Here is a 15,785-nt window from a genome sequence, read left to right as displayed (position 1 = left end):
TCGCACGCCCCGGCCTTGCCGCAGACGGCATCGAGCATGCGGAACACGGGGCAGTCGGCGCCGCCGGCACCAATCGTGCTCAGCCCGACCGGCTTGGAGTACGTGGCAAACGTCTGGCCCCAGACGACCTCGTCAATGACCATGGCGAACAGCTCCCCGCGCGCGCGGCTGACGTCCACCTGCAGCTGTTCAAAGACGTGCGCGACGTCGTCCGAGGCGGCGGCGAGGCGGCTGAGCATGCCGGGGAGACGCTGCAGCATCGCCGTGGCGGAGCGCTGGAAGAGCGCCTGCACGGAGCGCTGCGTGCCGCTGGTGCGGATGGTTTCGTGGAGGCGCCCGAACTGGCGGTGCGACTCGGGATCGTGGTAGTCGCCGTGGAGGAACCAGTCTTGGGTGCAGGTTCGGTATAGGAGATTGACCTTGTCCTGCGCCGCGTCTGGTAATGGGGTTTGGGCGAGTCGGGCATCCGCGGCCGCCTTCAAGAGCAGCTCTGCTTCTCTTAGAGCTAGACATGCTACCTGGCAGCAAGAATCCGTATCAAAGCCTCCCTTGAGAATGGTTTGTAGTAGTATCTGCGATAGCTCCTCGTGGTAGAGCATCTGGATCACGACCTTGTGGTCGTGCAGGTTCTTGGGCGTGCAGACGGTGTCCTTGCGCGGCCACGCATAGGCCTGTTCGAGTGTTGTAAAGTAGACGCTGAAAGCAGCGCAGAGTTCCATGTCCCAGACAGAGGCAGATGCGATGGCCTCCAAGGTTTTGTGGCTCAGGGTCCTGTCGAGGGCCTCAATCAGCGCCCGATGCTGGCCCAACTGGGCGGCGCGGCCCAGATGGCGGACCGTGTGCGCGACAGCCAGGAAGCATTTATGGGCATCGCTGGTAGAGTTGCGCATCCGCAGCCGCTCGAATCTCACGACAGGAGCCAAGAAGCCTTCGGTTGATTTTGTCATTTTGGGTGGTATTGTCGTGGAAAGCCCCGCCAGCGTGCGTACGAGGCTGGCACACTCGACCAACATGCACGAGGGAGACCCGAGCACGGCGACATAATAAGGACATTTGTCTTATAGAGGATAGACAATTTTGGTGCTTTTTCTGCGAGGAAATACTAATCATATAGCGTCAACATATCCGTGTGCACAGTTGCACCCAGGCGCTCAAGCACAATGTACGAGGTCGAAGCGGCGCAGAATGGGCAAGGACGTCGAACAAATGCCAAAGCAAAGCAACATAGGAGTGGGTAATAAAAGCTAGTATAGAGGTTCCGTGTTGGTCATTACCCGCAACTTCAGGTGAAAGGGCTCAACCGCTCGACCCAGAACCCCACCGTGGTGCGGCCGTTTCAGAATGATCGAGAGGTACACCGGGCATGGACTGCAGTCCAATGTTGAGCCCGGGCGGAATAATAACGAGAAGTATAAGTTGGAATGAAAAATTGCCGCGAGGCTGCGGCTGGTTACCGATGGTAACCTGCTGCTGACTATGCCTTACATGACATGCCTTAGAGTGACTCTAGTATTACCCCATCTGGCAGATGCAACCCACCAACCCTCAAGTATATATTTATAAACATGTCGACTCTGCAGGTTGTAACTGATGCGATCAGAAATCAAGCGCAATTTACCATTGTCAGGCGTTCAGGGCCGTGGCCGGGCCGTAGCGCTACCCTAACCCTGGCGAGCTGACTGGAACCGTAATCATCAACACGGCCAAGCTATTGATGCTTCTTCCTTATCTCCTTCGGCCTTGTAGACAGGGGTCATGACGCATGACTCGCTAAGACAAGCAGTCGGACCATAATCTGCATGCATGTTTCGGGTCTTTGTTCTCGGCTATCGCGCAGCATGCCATTGATCTGGCTCTGAGATAAATGTGCCTGCCAAGACAAAACCCACATGGCGACAACCTTGTGGACCCTGCCGATCGAGTCTGGAATGGCGCATAAAGGGCAGATCCCTGCTGTCAAAACGTTGATGACGGATCTTTGCGTCCTGGTGATTTGGTTCCTCCGGTGTCCGCCCCTCGGTGCACGTCCAATGTGCGCAGGAGTAGCCCGACAATCCATGCAAGCGATTACGATGTTTATTCCATGGAGGTTCTTATTCTAACGACAATGTATTCCGCATTATACTAGAGTAGACTATGGCTATCGTACAGAAATATGGTGCTTACAGGGAGGTCAGATACGTGACAAGCAGCCCACCAACGATGGCAACACCGGTAAAGCGGAAACCAAAAATGCAAAATTTGCCACAGCTCGCACGATCCTCCAAGTCCAGCAGCCCGACAATACCCGCAATGCAAACCGAGCACGCCGCGACCGAGATGCCGTAATACGCCGCCCCCATGCCGGCATGCACGCCCGCGCGATACAGCAACGTCGAGACGCCGACGCCGAGCAAAGCCAGTACGCGCCGCGCATACCCCTGCACAAACACGGCCAGGCTGTTCACCCCGAGCTTCACATCATCCTTGAGATCCATGTGCGCGTAGATGGTATCGAACAGGACGGCCCAGAGCGCCGTCGCCGCCGCCAGGCACCGCGCCGCCGGGTCCATCCACGCCTCGCGCATCCCCATGGCCGCAGCGCCAACAAGCACCGCCAGCCCCATGCACGCGCCGAGCACCAGCTGCGGCGCAAACATCTGGCGCTTCGCAAAGGGGTAGTACAGGATGGCAGCGACGGTAGGCACCGCCGGCGCGCGCGCGCCCGCCGGCAGCAGCAGCAGCAGGCACCCGGCGGCGAGCACCGCCTGCGAGGCGGCGAACAGCAGCGCGGCGGCGGGCGTCACGGCGCCGCGCGGGATCGGCCGCGTGCGCGTGCGCTCGACCTGTGCGTCAATGGGCGCGTCCACGAGGTCGTTCCACGCGTGCGCGCCGCTGTTGCAGAACAGCGCGCCGAGCAGGACGATGCCGCCCACGCGCGCCGTGTCGGCGGGCGATGCGTGCAGACGCGCCGCGGCGAGGAGCACCCCGAACAGGTGCGACAGCGACACGACGATGAGCCCGTGCGGCCGGTGCAGGCGCGCCAGCTGGATGTAGGGCGTCCAGGACGAGGGCAGCTGCGACATCCAGTCGCTGGCGTAGTGGCCGCCGAACTTTTGCGCGAGCCGGGATTCGGAGCCCGGTGCGGCGGCGGCGGCGGTGACCGAGATGGTTTTGGTGCAAGACATGGTGGTGGCAAGGGAATTAGACTTGGGGAAGGCGAATGCTGAGGAGATGTCGCGTATTCACTACGCAGGTAGGTCCCCATGAGGGCTTTTATATCTCGTCTATATGAATCTGCGTTACAAGACACCCTTCTCGTGGTCGTCCGAGCGTGTTGGACGCCAACACGACGCACAGGGATCGGCTTGTGGCGTCCAGGCGAGTGGTCCTGCGCGCGGATGAATTAATAAAGTTCAAATTTATTCGTGGACTGATTACACGATCAAGCCATGCAGGCGCCGTGTCCACAAGGCCCGGCTCTCGGGCGATTAGACATTTATTGGACGGCTGAACTGAGCGCTCGGTTGAGTGATTCTGTTCACGCAGTTGAAACCCGCTCGGGTCGACTTTATGACACAATGCTTGAATGCATTTTTAAATTACATGATTATACAACGGGGCCGTTGGCAGGATGCCCATGCGCGGAGGTGGTTTATAAATATACAACCTGGGCTGTGCTGGCTTACACCTTGTTGGTCGGGTGCTGGCACAACACCAGAACCAAACGCAACCACATAACAAATTGCGACGAAAAAAGAAAAAAAAAAGTCCAGCATCATGACGGCTGCCTCACTTCCACCGCCCATCAGCCGCCTCTCCTTCCGCCGGGCCACTCTCGCCGACGTCCCTGCCGTGCGGGCCCTCGTCGTGTCCGCCTTCCGCGGGGACGCCAGCCGCGCGGGCTGGACCACGGAAGCGGACCTCTTTACCGACGAGCGCATCTCAGAAGCCGGGCTGAGGCAGAAGCTTGCGCTGCCCGACAGCCAGGTGATTGTGGCGCTGGACGCGGCCGGGCGCCTGCTCGGCTGCGGCGAGGTCGTGGGCCGGGGCGTGGTGCAGATCGGCATGCTGGCGGTCGCGCCGCGGAGCCAGGGCCATGGGATCGGAAAGGCGCTGCTGGCGCATCTGGAGCAGGTGGCGCGCGCCGAGCACGACGCGGCGAGGGTCGAGATGTGCGTGATTTGGACCCGCGAGGATGTCATCTCGTTTTACGCCCGCAGGGGCTTTGTGAAGACGAAGCGCACGAAGCCGTTTCCGTGGACGGAGCTGGTGAATGGCAAGGCGCTGCGGGATGATTTGTACTTTGTGGTGCTGGAGAAGAGCCTGGGACAAATGTCCTGAGGATGAGGACAAGTTGGTGACTTCGCGAGGATATGCTAATTATACAACGTCAACATTGTGTTGGACTCGGCCGGGCGGAACAAAGAGAGGGAGCTATCGCGAAAGAAGCGAGTAGAATACGTATGAAGTCTGTCAATCGTGGTGTTTCTACCCAATTCTGGTTGAATATTATGTAAAGGCATGCTCAATGTAAGTGTCAGTTTCGTAATTCCATATGCATCTTTTTCTATTCGAGCAAATTCTCTGCTAATTTCTCAACCAAGGTGCATGCTTAGGTAAGCCCTCACAGAATGTGGTTTTCGGAAAGACAGTGACTTGATTTTCCATATTCGTTCTGACGCAATCTATTTCCCCAACTTACAGTACCTGCGTCGAATCTCACAGCTACTTGCAATGGAACCCAGATTCTTCAGTTGCTCAGTACCAGATTGCAAAAGGCCAAGCGTCAGGGCCATCGGCGGCTGCGACAGCTGTAATCGCCACCTGTGCTCTGCCCACCTCTCCCCTTCTCTCCATACGTGCGAAGAAGTATTGTTCCTCTCCCCCTTTCCTTTACTCTACCTAAAGTTGGTCAATATGTAATGCTGATACGATTGGACTGGCAGCCCTTAGATGATGCGACTTACGTATCGCGTATCGTCGCTGAAATCGATTGTCTTTGCGCTCGGATCAACGACGCGGCCGTCTGCCAACTTGCGTCCAGGCTGAATCGCGGTAAAAGTTGCACCATAGAACACTCTTCCAAGGTAGGAGTGGGCGCACTCATGGGAAGCGCCAACTATCATGCCCGCATTCGCTTCCAGGTTCCGGTCTCGTTGGCAGACTATCTAATACAGAGCGAGTACGCAACCTTGAAATTCCTCGAAACTACCAAAGTACCGGCACCTCGAGCTTTCGGTTATGGTCTATGCAGCAATGGAACTGACCATGGCATTGGTGTGAGTTTTCTTCTTATGGAAGAGCTGCCTGGAACACCCTGGACAGGTGGAGGTGCAAGTACAGACGAGAAAGCAAAGATCTGGGGTGGCCTCGCCGAGATCATGGTCGAGCTGGAGCGCCACCCGTTCCCTAAAGCTGGGTCCCTGGGCTTCCAGTCCTCCAAAATGGACGTATGTGCGGTAGCAATCGACAGATTTGTGGTTCTCACTCCCGAGGGCCCATTTGCGAGCCCAACTGCCTACTATACTGCTTTCGCTGAGCAGTACTTGGCGCTAATTGCGGACGGTCAACTCTATACCGAGTATCCAGTGAATGCGTACCTAGTCTACCGGTTTCTCAAGGACAACGCGGCGCAGCTGGCCGAACAAGACGAACAAGCACAGTCTCTGGGGGAATTTTTCTTAAAGCATGTCGACGACAAAGGCGACCACTTACTCGTCGACGACAACCTCAACATCACTGGCATAATCGACTGGCAGATGGCGCGTGTCGTGCCTCGGCGCGAAGCCTTTGGGCCGTCACTTGTTACTGCCGACATGAGTGCATTGTGCAGTGGCAAGGTCTCGCTAAGTGCTGATGATGTTGCCTTGGCGGGTGCACTGCGGCAAAAGGGCATCTCGACACTGCCCAACAGTATGGTCGATGAGAAAGTGAGAAGATTCTTCTGGGGGCTGGCCCTGGAATCCAATTGGTCCGACGCGTTGCCGTTGGCAAATGCAGTACTGCAAGTCTTTGGGGTCGATCAAGATTGGACACAGTGGAGGGAGACGGCACTGAACAAGTACAAGACTGATGAACGGCTGAAAGGCCTTGTTGGGCGTTTTTGCTACTAAAGTCTGCGTAAAATAGGCAACAGGCATTTTTTCTTTGCTTGCCACAAGCGTATATGTAGAGATGGAGTTGATGACATGTAGAGAGAAGACAACACATGGCTGCCCAACCGGGGCGGCAAAATCTCTTGGTATCCAAATACATTGGAAACGAGAGTTGTCTAGGGTTTTTCGGCAAGGGAAGCGCATTCAAAAAAAAAGACACTTGTTATTATTAATTATTAATTTCATTTCTTTTTTCTATTTTCCAATCATCAGAGCCCGGCTTTGAGTTTCTGCGCAGACATTCCCCGCGTTGGATCCGCCATCAAAAATAAATAAATAACTATAATAATAGGTGCTTTATACGCTGGCCTGCAGTTAGCACCATCCCACCGATGTATTCCAACATTATTTATTTACTTTTTCTATATACTCGTCATCACGTTGCAGCCACCAGAGGCAGCCAGATGACGCTCCTCGAGCGGGCCCAACTGCTATATACAGAGCGCGCCCAGGAACCCCCCCCCCCCCCCCGAGAAAACTCAAGACCGGTAGTTGACGCCGTAAATCTTAAACGACGTCTTGGGCCCTGCAAAGTCGACGTCGCCCACGTCGCGGCACTTCTTCGTGCCGCGCTTCTTGCCCGCGCGCTTGCGCAGACTGACGTACTGCCCGGTGCCGGCGCCGGCCTTGCGCAGGGTGTGCGTGGCGGTGGCCGGCTCGTACTCGAACACAAACGCCTGCGCGTTTGCCTGGTCCGTGTCGAGCGTGCCCTTTGCGGTGACGAAGCCGCCGCCGCTGGCGGCCGACTGCACAAAGAAGGTGTTGCCGAAGCGGTCGCCGTCCGAGTTGCTGATGATCCAGCGCTGGGCGGCGTCCTCGTGCTTGTCGGCGGCGGCAATGGCGACGAGCTTGCCGTCCTTGGTGCGGCCGAGGCCCATGCCGGCGGCCTCGATGGTGATGTACCGGCCCTCGGTGATGGCGCCGCGCAGCTCCTTGAAGCCGTCCTCGACGAGGGCGTTCATGTCCTCGTTGGCGTTCTCGGCGCCGTACGGCACGGCCGGGTAGTTGCCGTGCGCGAAGCCGCTGCTGCACTTGGACGGGCCGACCCACGGCCCCGTCAGCGAGCCGAGCGTCAGGTTGCCGCTCCAGTTGTCGTAGTCGAGCGGCTCGGGCATGCGCACCGCCGTGATGCCCGGCCGCGAGTAGTCGGGCGCGCCAAAGTCAAAGGCGTTGACCATGTTGGTCATGTGCGCGCGCCGCCACGGCGTGATGTTGTCGTTGTGCACGTCGTACCCGTTGGCTTGCGCCCACGCCTCGATGAAGAGAATGTCTGACGTGTGGTCGCCCGTCTCGGCAAAGACGTTGCCGCCGCGCGTCCACGGCGAGACAATGTAGCGCGGCACGCGAGGGCCTGCGGTAGGTTAGCAATGGGAGGAAAGTACGTTGTCAATGCTCGTGGGGGGGCTTACCAGGTCCAATGGGCACAACGCCGCGGCTGGCGTCAAAGGGATCGGTGATCCATTCACCGGCGGCATCGCGCGGCGCAACGGGCGGGATGACGTGGTCGGCCCAGCCGCCCTGCTCGTCGTAGCTCACGACGAGGGCGGTGGAGCTGTAGAGCGGGCTGTTGACGACGGCCTGGACAATGTTGCGCTGCAGCCAGGCGCCGTCAATGGGCATGTTGGGGGGGTGCTCGCTCTGCTCCGAGGGCCCGATGATCCAGCTGACCTGGGGCAGGGTGCCGTTGGCGCAGGCGTCGTAAAAGGCGTCGAGGCCGGGGAAGGTGAGGCCCTTGTCGCGGAGGGCGCCGCCGGCGGGGGTGTCCTGGTACTGCTTGAAGTAGGCGAGCATGTTGTCCTCAAAGTTGTCAAAGTCCTGCCAGACGCGCCAGGAGATGCCGGCGTCCTCGAGGTACTCGGGGGTGGTCTTCCAGGTAAAGGGGAAGCAGTTGTTGCCGGGGGAGTCGCAGCCGGGGCTGGCGCGGTTGGAGAGGATGTTGCCGCCGGCGCCGTCGGGGTTGGAGGGCGAGCCCTTTGTGTTGACGGTGCCGCTCATCCAGGTGATGCGGTTGGGGTCGGTGACGCCGAGGATGGCCTGGTGCGAGTTGTCCATGACGGTCCAGCCCTCGGCAATGTCCCAGTGCGTGGGCACGTCCTCGCGCTTGTAGTAGCCCATGTTGTAGTCCGTGTCGGCCGTGACCCAGCCGTCGCCGCGCCCGTTGTTCCAGGCCCCGTGCATGGCGTCCCAGCCGTTGGAGCCGCCGTTCATACACTGCGTCGCGTCCTTCCAGTCGCCGCCGAGGTAGTTGATGTGCCAGGGCGACAGTGTATTGACGCCATTCTTGGTCCCCTTGGTGGCTCTGCGGGGAAGGGTGTCAGGGTGGTGAGACATGATGGGGAATGGGACGTGTTGGCGCCATGGACTTACTGTTTCGTGACAGGCACGCCGTCGTTCTTCTTGACGTTGGGATCCGCAAAATTGCGCACGCCAGCCATGGTACCAAAGTACTAGTGAAGAGGTTAGTTATGAGAAGGTTTGTTCAGATGGTGGGTGGACTTGCGTGATCAAAGGATCTGTTCTCTTGCATAAAGAGAACAATGTGTTTAATGTCCTTGAGGGAGCCAGCCTGCACGCCGACGGCCGAAGCCATCAGGGTGAGGGCGAGCGAAGAGTACAACATTGTGGCTGGATGTTGGTATGGACCAGTGAGGGTGAATCAAGGGTTGCGGACTGTAGCACCGAGGCCGGATGTATAGAGAGACAGCGCAGAAGCCATTCCGAGTGTGACAGGGCGGCTGGGTGAATATATAATATTTTTCAGTAGGAAAGTGCGGCGGCGATAAGCCGAGAAGAACTGACGTATGAAGAGGAGCTAAATGTAATAGGGACGGGGTCTCTGGAGCTCTGGAGAGGGAAATAGGGTTGGGTGGTAGTAAAACTACGGGGGGTCGCGCAAGCACGGACAATGCATAATGGTTCTGCCACACTTGATGGGTGATTTTGGCACGATTTCTTTATTATTGACTGAGAGGACCTGTTCCGCGGGACCGTGGCGTGCAGTTCGGTCGGGGGAGAGGGCCGCAGCACGACCCCGCCCGGCGAGGGCCACGGTGAAGAGAGAGAGAGGGAGAGAGAAGGTATAAAGAATAAAATAAAATAAAATCAAAGTAAAGCAAACAAGCTGCGGGCGCCAGAGCTCCAGAAAGGGAAACCTAGATGATGGTGGCAGCCAATCGGAGTCGGGACCAAGTTTCCAGCCTTGGTGCACAGGGTCATGGGCCAATGACGGGCCGGGACCGTAACACGATGGCGAGGCACGAGTTGCGGGAACGGAGGGGTAGAATCGACAAGAGCTGTCAACGTGGCCAAGACTACGAAGGAAAGGCGGCTACTCACCAACTAGTTAGCCTGGATGGTTGACATTGTGTTGCGGGCGCATGAGACGGGGGCGGTGGTCTAGAGCGAGGGAAATGGCAATGGAAAAGGGCAGAAAATAAAGAGATAGTGTACGAGGAGCCTGTTGCTTTGGACACGTGCGGCCGAGTTGGCCGAGTTGGACGAGTTGGACGAGTTGGACAACCTGTATATGGCTAACAAGGCGGTGACGTGACAACTGGAACGGGTCAGGGACTAGATGGATAAGGAAGCTAGATGGAATCTGGAAGGAGGGAAAAAGTAAAAAAGTCAAAAAGTAAAAGAGATGGCGTCAGTGGCGATTGGATGAGAGTCATGGGTCGGAGAGATGGGATGTTGAGAGTGGGAATAGGATGGAAAAAAGAAGAAAAAATAGACACAAAAAAGGAAGCGACGAGGGAGCATCGTGGCTCAACCTGAGTGAGACCTTACTCACATGAGACTCTCGCAAGGGTTGTATTCTGTTGTCAATATACTCAAACTCATCCATCATACCTAGGTACTACCTACATAACTAGGCAGTCTTGCCAAGTGCGACAGCGGCCGTACTGATGGTGGCGTCAGGGCAGGATCCAGCCACTAAAAGCCACAGGGCTTGTTTGGGGACCGAGGCCAGGGAACAAGACGGGAAGTTGAGGGGATAAACGGGGCAAACTGACGCTTTTTATCTTCATTGTTCTCTGCGGTTTTTTTTTGTACTTTTTCTTTGCACTCTTTATTCTTCCTCGTATCGGTGTTCTGTTCAGCCCACGGTTCACCTTTGACGGGGGCGCGCCCTGCCGAGCTGCCGGGCTGTGCCACCCCTCTATTGATGCCGGATAATAGCGAGCTGGCACGTATCGAGGTAACTACATTGTACAGCGCACCCACGTGCGGAACCTGGCCTTGTCTGCCCGGTGCTGGGCTAGGCCAAGCAAATTTGCGTTCGGTACATGAACAATGAAGCAATCAATTTTTCGTTGCAGTGGTTGGTTTAAAAAAAAAAAAAAAAGTATAAATGAACAGCAAAAAAGACATCGTGGCGGAAAAATCACAGGGTCCTCTGGCCGCATGACGGAAGTTGTGAGTTGCGCTGGCTGCTACAGTGGCTTGCCAAGTGTCTAGCACCAACGGTCCCGTGAAAAAAAAAAAGCCCCCGTCTCGATCACGCAGCAAGGGTCGCAGCGCACGCTCATCAGACCTTGCCCTCTATTGTCTTCATCTCTAGTTAAACCCCATCCTCTCCCCCATGCCCTTCGGATACCTGCAAGACAGCAAAAAAAAAAATACAGACTAAAAAAAATGAAACATGACTTTCAACTAGAAATTTCGCAATCCGCTTCATCGCAGCCCCGCCATTTTGTTCTAGTTGGCCCATCTTTTTCAATGAACCCCTCCATCGGCACTGTGGCTTGCCCCCCTGTTCCCTGCTAGCGTGGCCGATCCCCGCCCATCAAGAGCCAAAGTTTGCGCCCACGTTTTCTCGACCTCGCTTTGTATTAGTTGGTCACCAGGCTCTTCCTCCGGTGCGCCAATAAATCACCTGCAGTGGTCCCTGCCTGGCCCTGGAAGCGAGCGGTGCCCACCCTATTGTCTTTATTGTCTTTGTATGTGTACAAGAACCTGGGAACAGGAAAGAAAAGAAAAAGAAAGCTAGGACCAACGCTTGTGCCTCGTTTACCCCAATAATCCCCAATCATCAAACCACATTGTGCTACTACAGCTGGCGCGTTATGTTATGCCTTATCTGCACCTTGCAAGGTCGATGACATCATCCTACGCCGACGACCGAGGAATTTAGGGGGGAACAGCAGCTAGGGCAACGGTCCGACTTTTTAGCGGGTTTTATCGCGCATGGACATTATAGTGCATTGTTGCCCTCACAATACCTTAGTAATTTCCTCAACTTATATCATAAATAATTATAAAAATAGTAATAAGAGTACTAGCCAGACGAACTTATCTTACTAGCTAGACTTGAATTAAAAATTAATTTAAATAGGAATAATAATATATATATAGAAGGAATTGTTTTTATTTAGGTAAGGTAGGGCTAAGGCCAGGTAGTTAGCTAAGTTACCTTATTATAGTTTTTCTAGCCCTTCTCAATTTTATTAAGGTATTAGAAGGACTATAGAGTTTAATTAGGGTATATTAATAATAATAATAATTTTTTCTAGCCTTTATAACTTTTATTAGGCTACTAGAAGGACTATAGAGTCTAATTAGCGTATATTAAGAATAGTAATAATCCACTATTCTTCTTTCGTCGTAAAATCTTGTACTCTATAGCGAGCTGACGTAACAAACTTCTCATGCGCTAACTGGCCTGACCTCCATCCACCTCCATACTGAACAACTCGATCTGACGGAATCTCGCGCAGCCATGAGTCGCAGCCTTGAGGATATCAGCAAAACACTTGCTGTTATACAGATCCTTACCGAGCATGACATACCATGCTGTTGTGTTGGCATCTCGGCCCTCAAACTTTACGGCGCCCGTCGTATGAGGAGTGTGCGTTGCCCTGGTGCCCTGTGTCGCTGATACGGCCTCTACCGACCTCTACCGACCTCTCTAACATGAAATTGCAGACCTGGGAAATATGCGTACCCGCCGATCTTGTCCCGCTAGCCGAACATCTTTTCCGATCGGACGGCGCCTTCGCTTCTCTTGAGCCGAAAAAGCCTGCGCCAGTTTCTCGGATACATGCGTATAGTCGATTCGGAACGTGCGGGAGCAACCACGAATTTGTCATTGTACCCGACTGCGATGTCCATCTGGACTGCCGTGCTGTTGAAATAACGCACAGCCTCCGTGGGCTACCATACCCCAGTCTGAAAGACTTTGCGCAGAGCTGCATAGACCGACGCAGTCATGTAGAACTGTGTGATTTTGTTGACGGAACCAATCTATCCGAGGAGTGGGGAGAAGAGAATCTGGATTTGAATGGCATGCATGATGTTCGCTGGGTACGGAACATGCAAGCCAAGAAGGATGTCTGTCCGCGGTGGTGGCCGACGCGTCCGAAGCAGAAGCGGGAGATTTGGCAATCGTATGTGCGAACAAAGGAGCAAAGACTGGACTGCTCGCGACCACCGTCAAGGTATGTCACTCAGTATCGGCATATAGGCTCAAAAGACCCGTGGACTATGCTGTCGGATGCGTCATGAGTAGCAAGTCGGTAGCAATGGAAATACAAACATAACCCCAAAGACGCATTTATGAACAACAGACGTTGTGTTAAGCAGTAGCTAAGACAAGGATAAGAGAGCTTGTGTTCTCTGTGAGTGGGAGCTGTATTGACACTCGAATCATCGGGTCGTGTCCCGTTCAATGCGTCCATCAGCGCTGATGGCCCTCCAAGCCTAGGTACCGTTTCATCGCATCCACTTCGGCATCGTCCATTTCATTTTCATAAAACCATTGAAAAAAAGTTTGGCGCCTATCCTCCGCTTCATCCTGGATCCAGCCGCCGATTTCGGTGTGATACGTTTCGATCAGCCAAACCAAGTCCGTGCAGTCCGTGACTTTACGGCGAGTGGCTATCGCGTGAAGCCCCGCTCCATGCTAGCGCCAGCCGATGCCCGCCCCCGCCTACCGTAGGCACCCCAAACTTTGCGCCCACGTTTTCTGGATGACGCTTTGTATTAGTTGGTCAACAGTGGTTGGTGCGCCAATAATCCCCAACAATCAAACAAAAGTCGCTCGCTTGCCGCCCCTCCTGGAGGACCCTTTGTCTTGGGGATTTTTTTTTGTCTCAGTCGGCACGTCACCGGGCTGCGCTGCGCAAGCATTTGCTGAAACGAAGGCAACCATAATCTCAAGCCCAAGTTGGCTTGCCTCCAACATCTGTCGCCACCGTCGTCGGCGCGCGTGTGTGTGTGCCTCGATGAGCATCTTGCATCATCTTCACGCCGCAGCAGCATGTATGCGCCAGTAAAGACCACGCGCCTGCGACAGGCCAGGTCGCCCAGGCTGTCGTCGCTCTGCGGCGGCTTGGTCGTGCTGGCCGCCGCCACGCTGCTGTGCTATGTCGTCGTCGCACTGCGATATGCGCACACGCTGCCGCTGCCCTTTTCCCGGCTCGCAGTACCGCCTAGCGCTGCCGATGCGAGCAATGCGAGCAACGTCGCCGTGGCCGACCATGATCGCTTCACACTGCACCCAGAGCTTCATGTGGCGCGTCCCCGGCGCACCCTCGTCTTGGACTGGACCATCACGCGAGAGAAGCGCCGGCCGGACGGCGTCCTGCGAGACGTCTACCTGATCAACGGTGCGGTTTACACCATGTGCGGCCTATTTGGCTCTGATACTGACAAAAGCGCAGGCCAATTCCCTGGTCCCACGATTGAGGCACGCTCTGGTGATGAGCTGCAAATCACCGTGACGAATAACATTCTCAACGACACCGATGCGGGCATTTCCATGCACTGGCACGGCCTTTTCATGAAAGGTAGATTGCGCTTCTTTTGATTCCACGCTCCATCAGTTCATTAATTCCCGCGCAGACGCCAACGAAATGGACGGTGCAACAGGCGTCACGCAGTGTGCCGTCGCCGAGGGCCAGTCCTTTACCTACACCTTCCACATCGACCCCGCGCAGCACGGCACCTACTGGTACCACGCGCACTCTGCCGTGAAGCGCGCCGACGGCCTGTACGGCGGCCTCGTCATCCACAAACCCGCCGATGAGGGGACCGGTCACACCGACCAGTCACGACACGAGTACGACGCCGAGCGGCTTCTGCTTATCGGGGACTGGTATCATCGCGACGCGGACACGGTTCTCGGCGAGTATAAAAACCGCCGGAATTTTGCCTACGAGGTGCGTAGAAAAAAACACGAAAAACGACAACCATCGAGTAATGACGCTGGAGCAAAAGCTAACTGGTTTGCTAGCCCGTGCCCGACTCGCTGCTCATCAATGGCGTCGGCTCGTATAAATGCTCCAATGCGCGGCCCGCCCGCCCCATTGACTGCGTAGAGACGGAGGTGCCCGCGCTCGCCATGGTGGCGGACAAGGCCGTCCGGCTGCGCGTCGTGAATACCGGTGCGGCTGCCGGCCTGTCATTTCAGCTGCAAAACGGCACCGTGCAGCTGCTCACCGTCGATGGCGGCGGTTACGTTGCCGACGACACGCCACAGACGCCCACGATCGGTGTCCTGTACCCGGGAGAGCGCATGGACGTGCTCCTGCTCCCGGGCGACACGCCGGCCGACGACGAGCACGTACTCGACACGCAGATGAAGATCGTTCTCGATGCAGAGTAGGTGATACTTGATGTGGTACGCTGTCAAAGCAGAGCTAATTTCGAAACGCAGACTCATGCCCATGAAGAACTGGGCCCTCACCCGCATCCAAGACTTTCCTCTGACGTGGCGGCGACGGAGCACGGCCGCCAGCCTCGCCCGCCGCGACGTGCGGCCCGCCGTCGCCGTCTTCAACATGAAGGATGCGCACGGCGCCGAGGTGCCCCCGGATGCGGCCCTGCACCGGGACGCGGCTGAGACGGCGCTGCTGTACACCAGCCTGTCCATCAACAACTTCAAAAAGGACGAGCCGTGGGGCGAGGTCAACCACACCTCGTGGGTCTGGAAGGACCCGCGCGCGAAGCCGCTGCTCGCGCTCGACGCGGATGCGTGGGCGGACGGCACCGAGCAGGCCAACACGCTGCGTACGTTCCGGGCGCCGTGGTACCGTGACGGCCACGATCGGTGGATGGATCTGGTGGTGAATAACGTCGACGACAAGGGCCACCCGTTCCACTTGGTGCGTGTTTTTTTTTTCAACGTTCATAATGTGCAAAAGCTGACAAATGATTTTTTCGTGCAGCACGGGTATGCGTTTCACGTCATCGGGGCCCGGCAGCTGGATCTGGGCCGTTCGTACAACCCGTACGAACCGGGCGCGACGCAGGCGCAGGCCCAGTTCTTCAACACCAAGACGCCGCGGCGAAAAGACACCGTGTATATCGAGTCGCACGGCTATGTCGTGTTGCGGTTTCCGCTGGACAATGTTGGCGTCTGGCTGATGCACTGCCACGTGCTGTGGCATCAGGCGGTGGGGATGGGCGTCGTGCTCCAGGTCGGCAACGTCACGGCCGCGACGAAGCAGAGGGCGGGCGATAGCTGCATCGCGTGACAGCTCAAGGATAATGTCATATAGTATTGACTGTAATTCTGACAAGTACATAAATTCAAGCAGAAAAGGCGTCGAGGGTCATTGGCCGATAAATCGCGGCGCTCGTGCCGATCTGCATCGTGAGCATTGACCGCGACATCACAAGCTCTCTCCAATCGAGCACAAACCTTTT

At 56.2% G+C, this 15,785-nt stretch overlaps 6 protein-coding genes across 6 annotated transcripts; 4 read left to right on the top strand and 2 right to left on the bottom strand.

Annotated features, from left to right (window-relative positions):
* Positions 1-2,162: 2,162 nt before the first annotated feature.
* CCM_08326 (prenyltransferase, UbiA family protein) lies at positions 2,163-3,167 on the bottom strand (the record flags this gene model as incomplete). Its single annotated transcript, XM_006673465.1, has 1 exon — positions 2,163-3,167. The coding sequence occupies one exon, from the start codon at positions 3,165-3,167 to the stop codon at positions 2,163-2,165; it is 1,005 nt and encodes a 334-aa protein (XP_006673528.1).
* A 592-nt stretch (positions 3,168-3,759) lies between these two features.
* On the top strand, positions 3,760-4,323 carry CCM_08325 (GCN5-related N-acetyltransferase; the record flags this gene model as incomplete). Its single annotated transcript, XM_006673464.1, has 1 exon — positions 3,760-4,323. The coding sequence occupies one exon, from the start codon at positions 3,760-3,762 to the stop codon at positions 4,321-4,323; it is 564 nt and encodes a 187-aa protein (XP_006673527.1).
* A 764-nt stretch (positions 4,324-5,087) lies between these two features.
* CCM_08324 (Aminoglycoside phosphotransferase) lies at positions 5,088-6,095 on the top strand (the record flags this gene model as incomplete). The annotated part of the gene is made up of 1 exon (XM_006673463.1): positions 5,088-6,095. The coding sequence occupies one exon, from the start codon at positions 5,088-5,090 to the stop codon at positions 6,093-6,095; it is 1,008 nt and encodes a 335-aa protein (XP_006673526.1).
* A 521-nt stretch (positions 6,096-6,616) lies between these two features.
* On the bottom strand, positions 6,617-8,757 carry CCM_08323 (non-hemolytic phospholipase C precursor, putative; the record flags this gene model as incomplete). Its single annotated transcript, XM_006673462.1, has 4 exons — positions 6,617-7,488; positions 7,547-8,436; positions 8,505-8,584; positions 8,638-8,757. The coding sequence occupies 4 exons, from the start codon at positions 8,755-8,757 to the stop codon at positions 6,617-6,619; spliced, it is 1,962 nt and encodes a 653-aa protein (XP_006673525.1).
* A 3,099-nt stretch (positions 8,758-11,856) lies between these two features.
* On the top strand, positions 11,857-12,641 carry CCM_08322 (uncharacterized protein; the record flags this gene model as incomplete). The annotated part of the gene is made up of 2 exons (XM_006673461.1): positions 11,857-11,985; positions 12,063-12,641. The coding sequence occupies 2 exons, from the start codon at positions 11,857-11,859 to the stop codon at positions 12,639-12,641; spliced, it is 708 nt and encodes a 235-aa protein (XP_006673524.1).
* A 754-nt stretch (positions 12,642-13,395) lies between these two features.
* On the top strand, positions 13,396-15,613 carry CCM_08321 (ferro-O2-oxidoreductase; the record flags this gene model as incomplete). Its single annotated transcript, XM_006673460.1, has 6 exons — positions 13,396-13,744; positions 13,799-13,924; positions 13,980-14,296; positions 14,371-14,738; positions 14,794-15,241; positions 15,305-15,613. The coding sequence occupies 6 exons, from the start codon at positions 13,396-13,398 to the stop codon at positions 15,611-15,613; spliced, it is 1,917 nt and encodes a 638-aa protein (XP_006673523.1).
* Positions 15,614-15,785: the final 172 nt, after the last annotated feature.

This window comes from Cordyceps militaris (genome assembly GCF_000225605.1).
Source record: "Cordyceps militaris CM01 unplaced genomic scaffold CCM_S00007, whole genome shotgun sequence".
In the NCBI taxonomy this organism is placed as follows: domain Eukaryota; kingdom Fungi; phylum Ascomycota; class Sordariomycetes; order Hypocreales; family Cordycipitaceae; genus Cordyceps; species Cordyceps militaris.
Note: the sequence above shows the minus strand (reverse complement) of the source record. Positions and strands in the feature narration are given on the sequence as shown.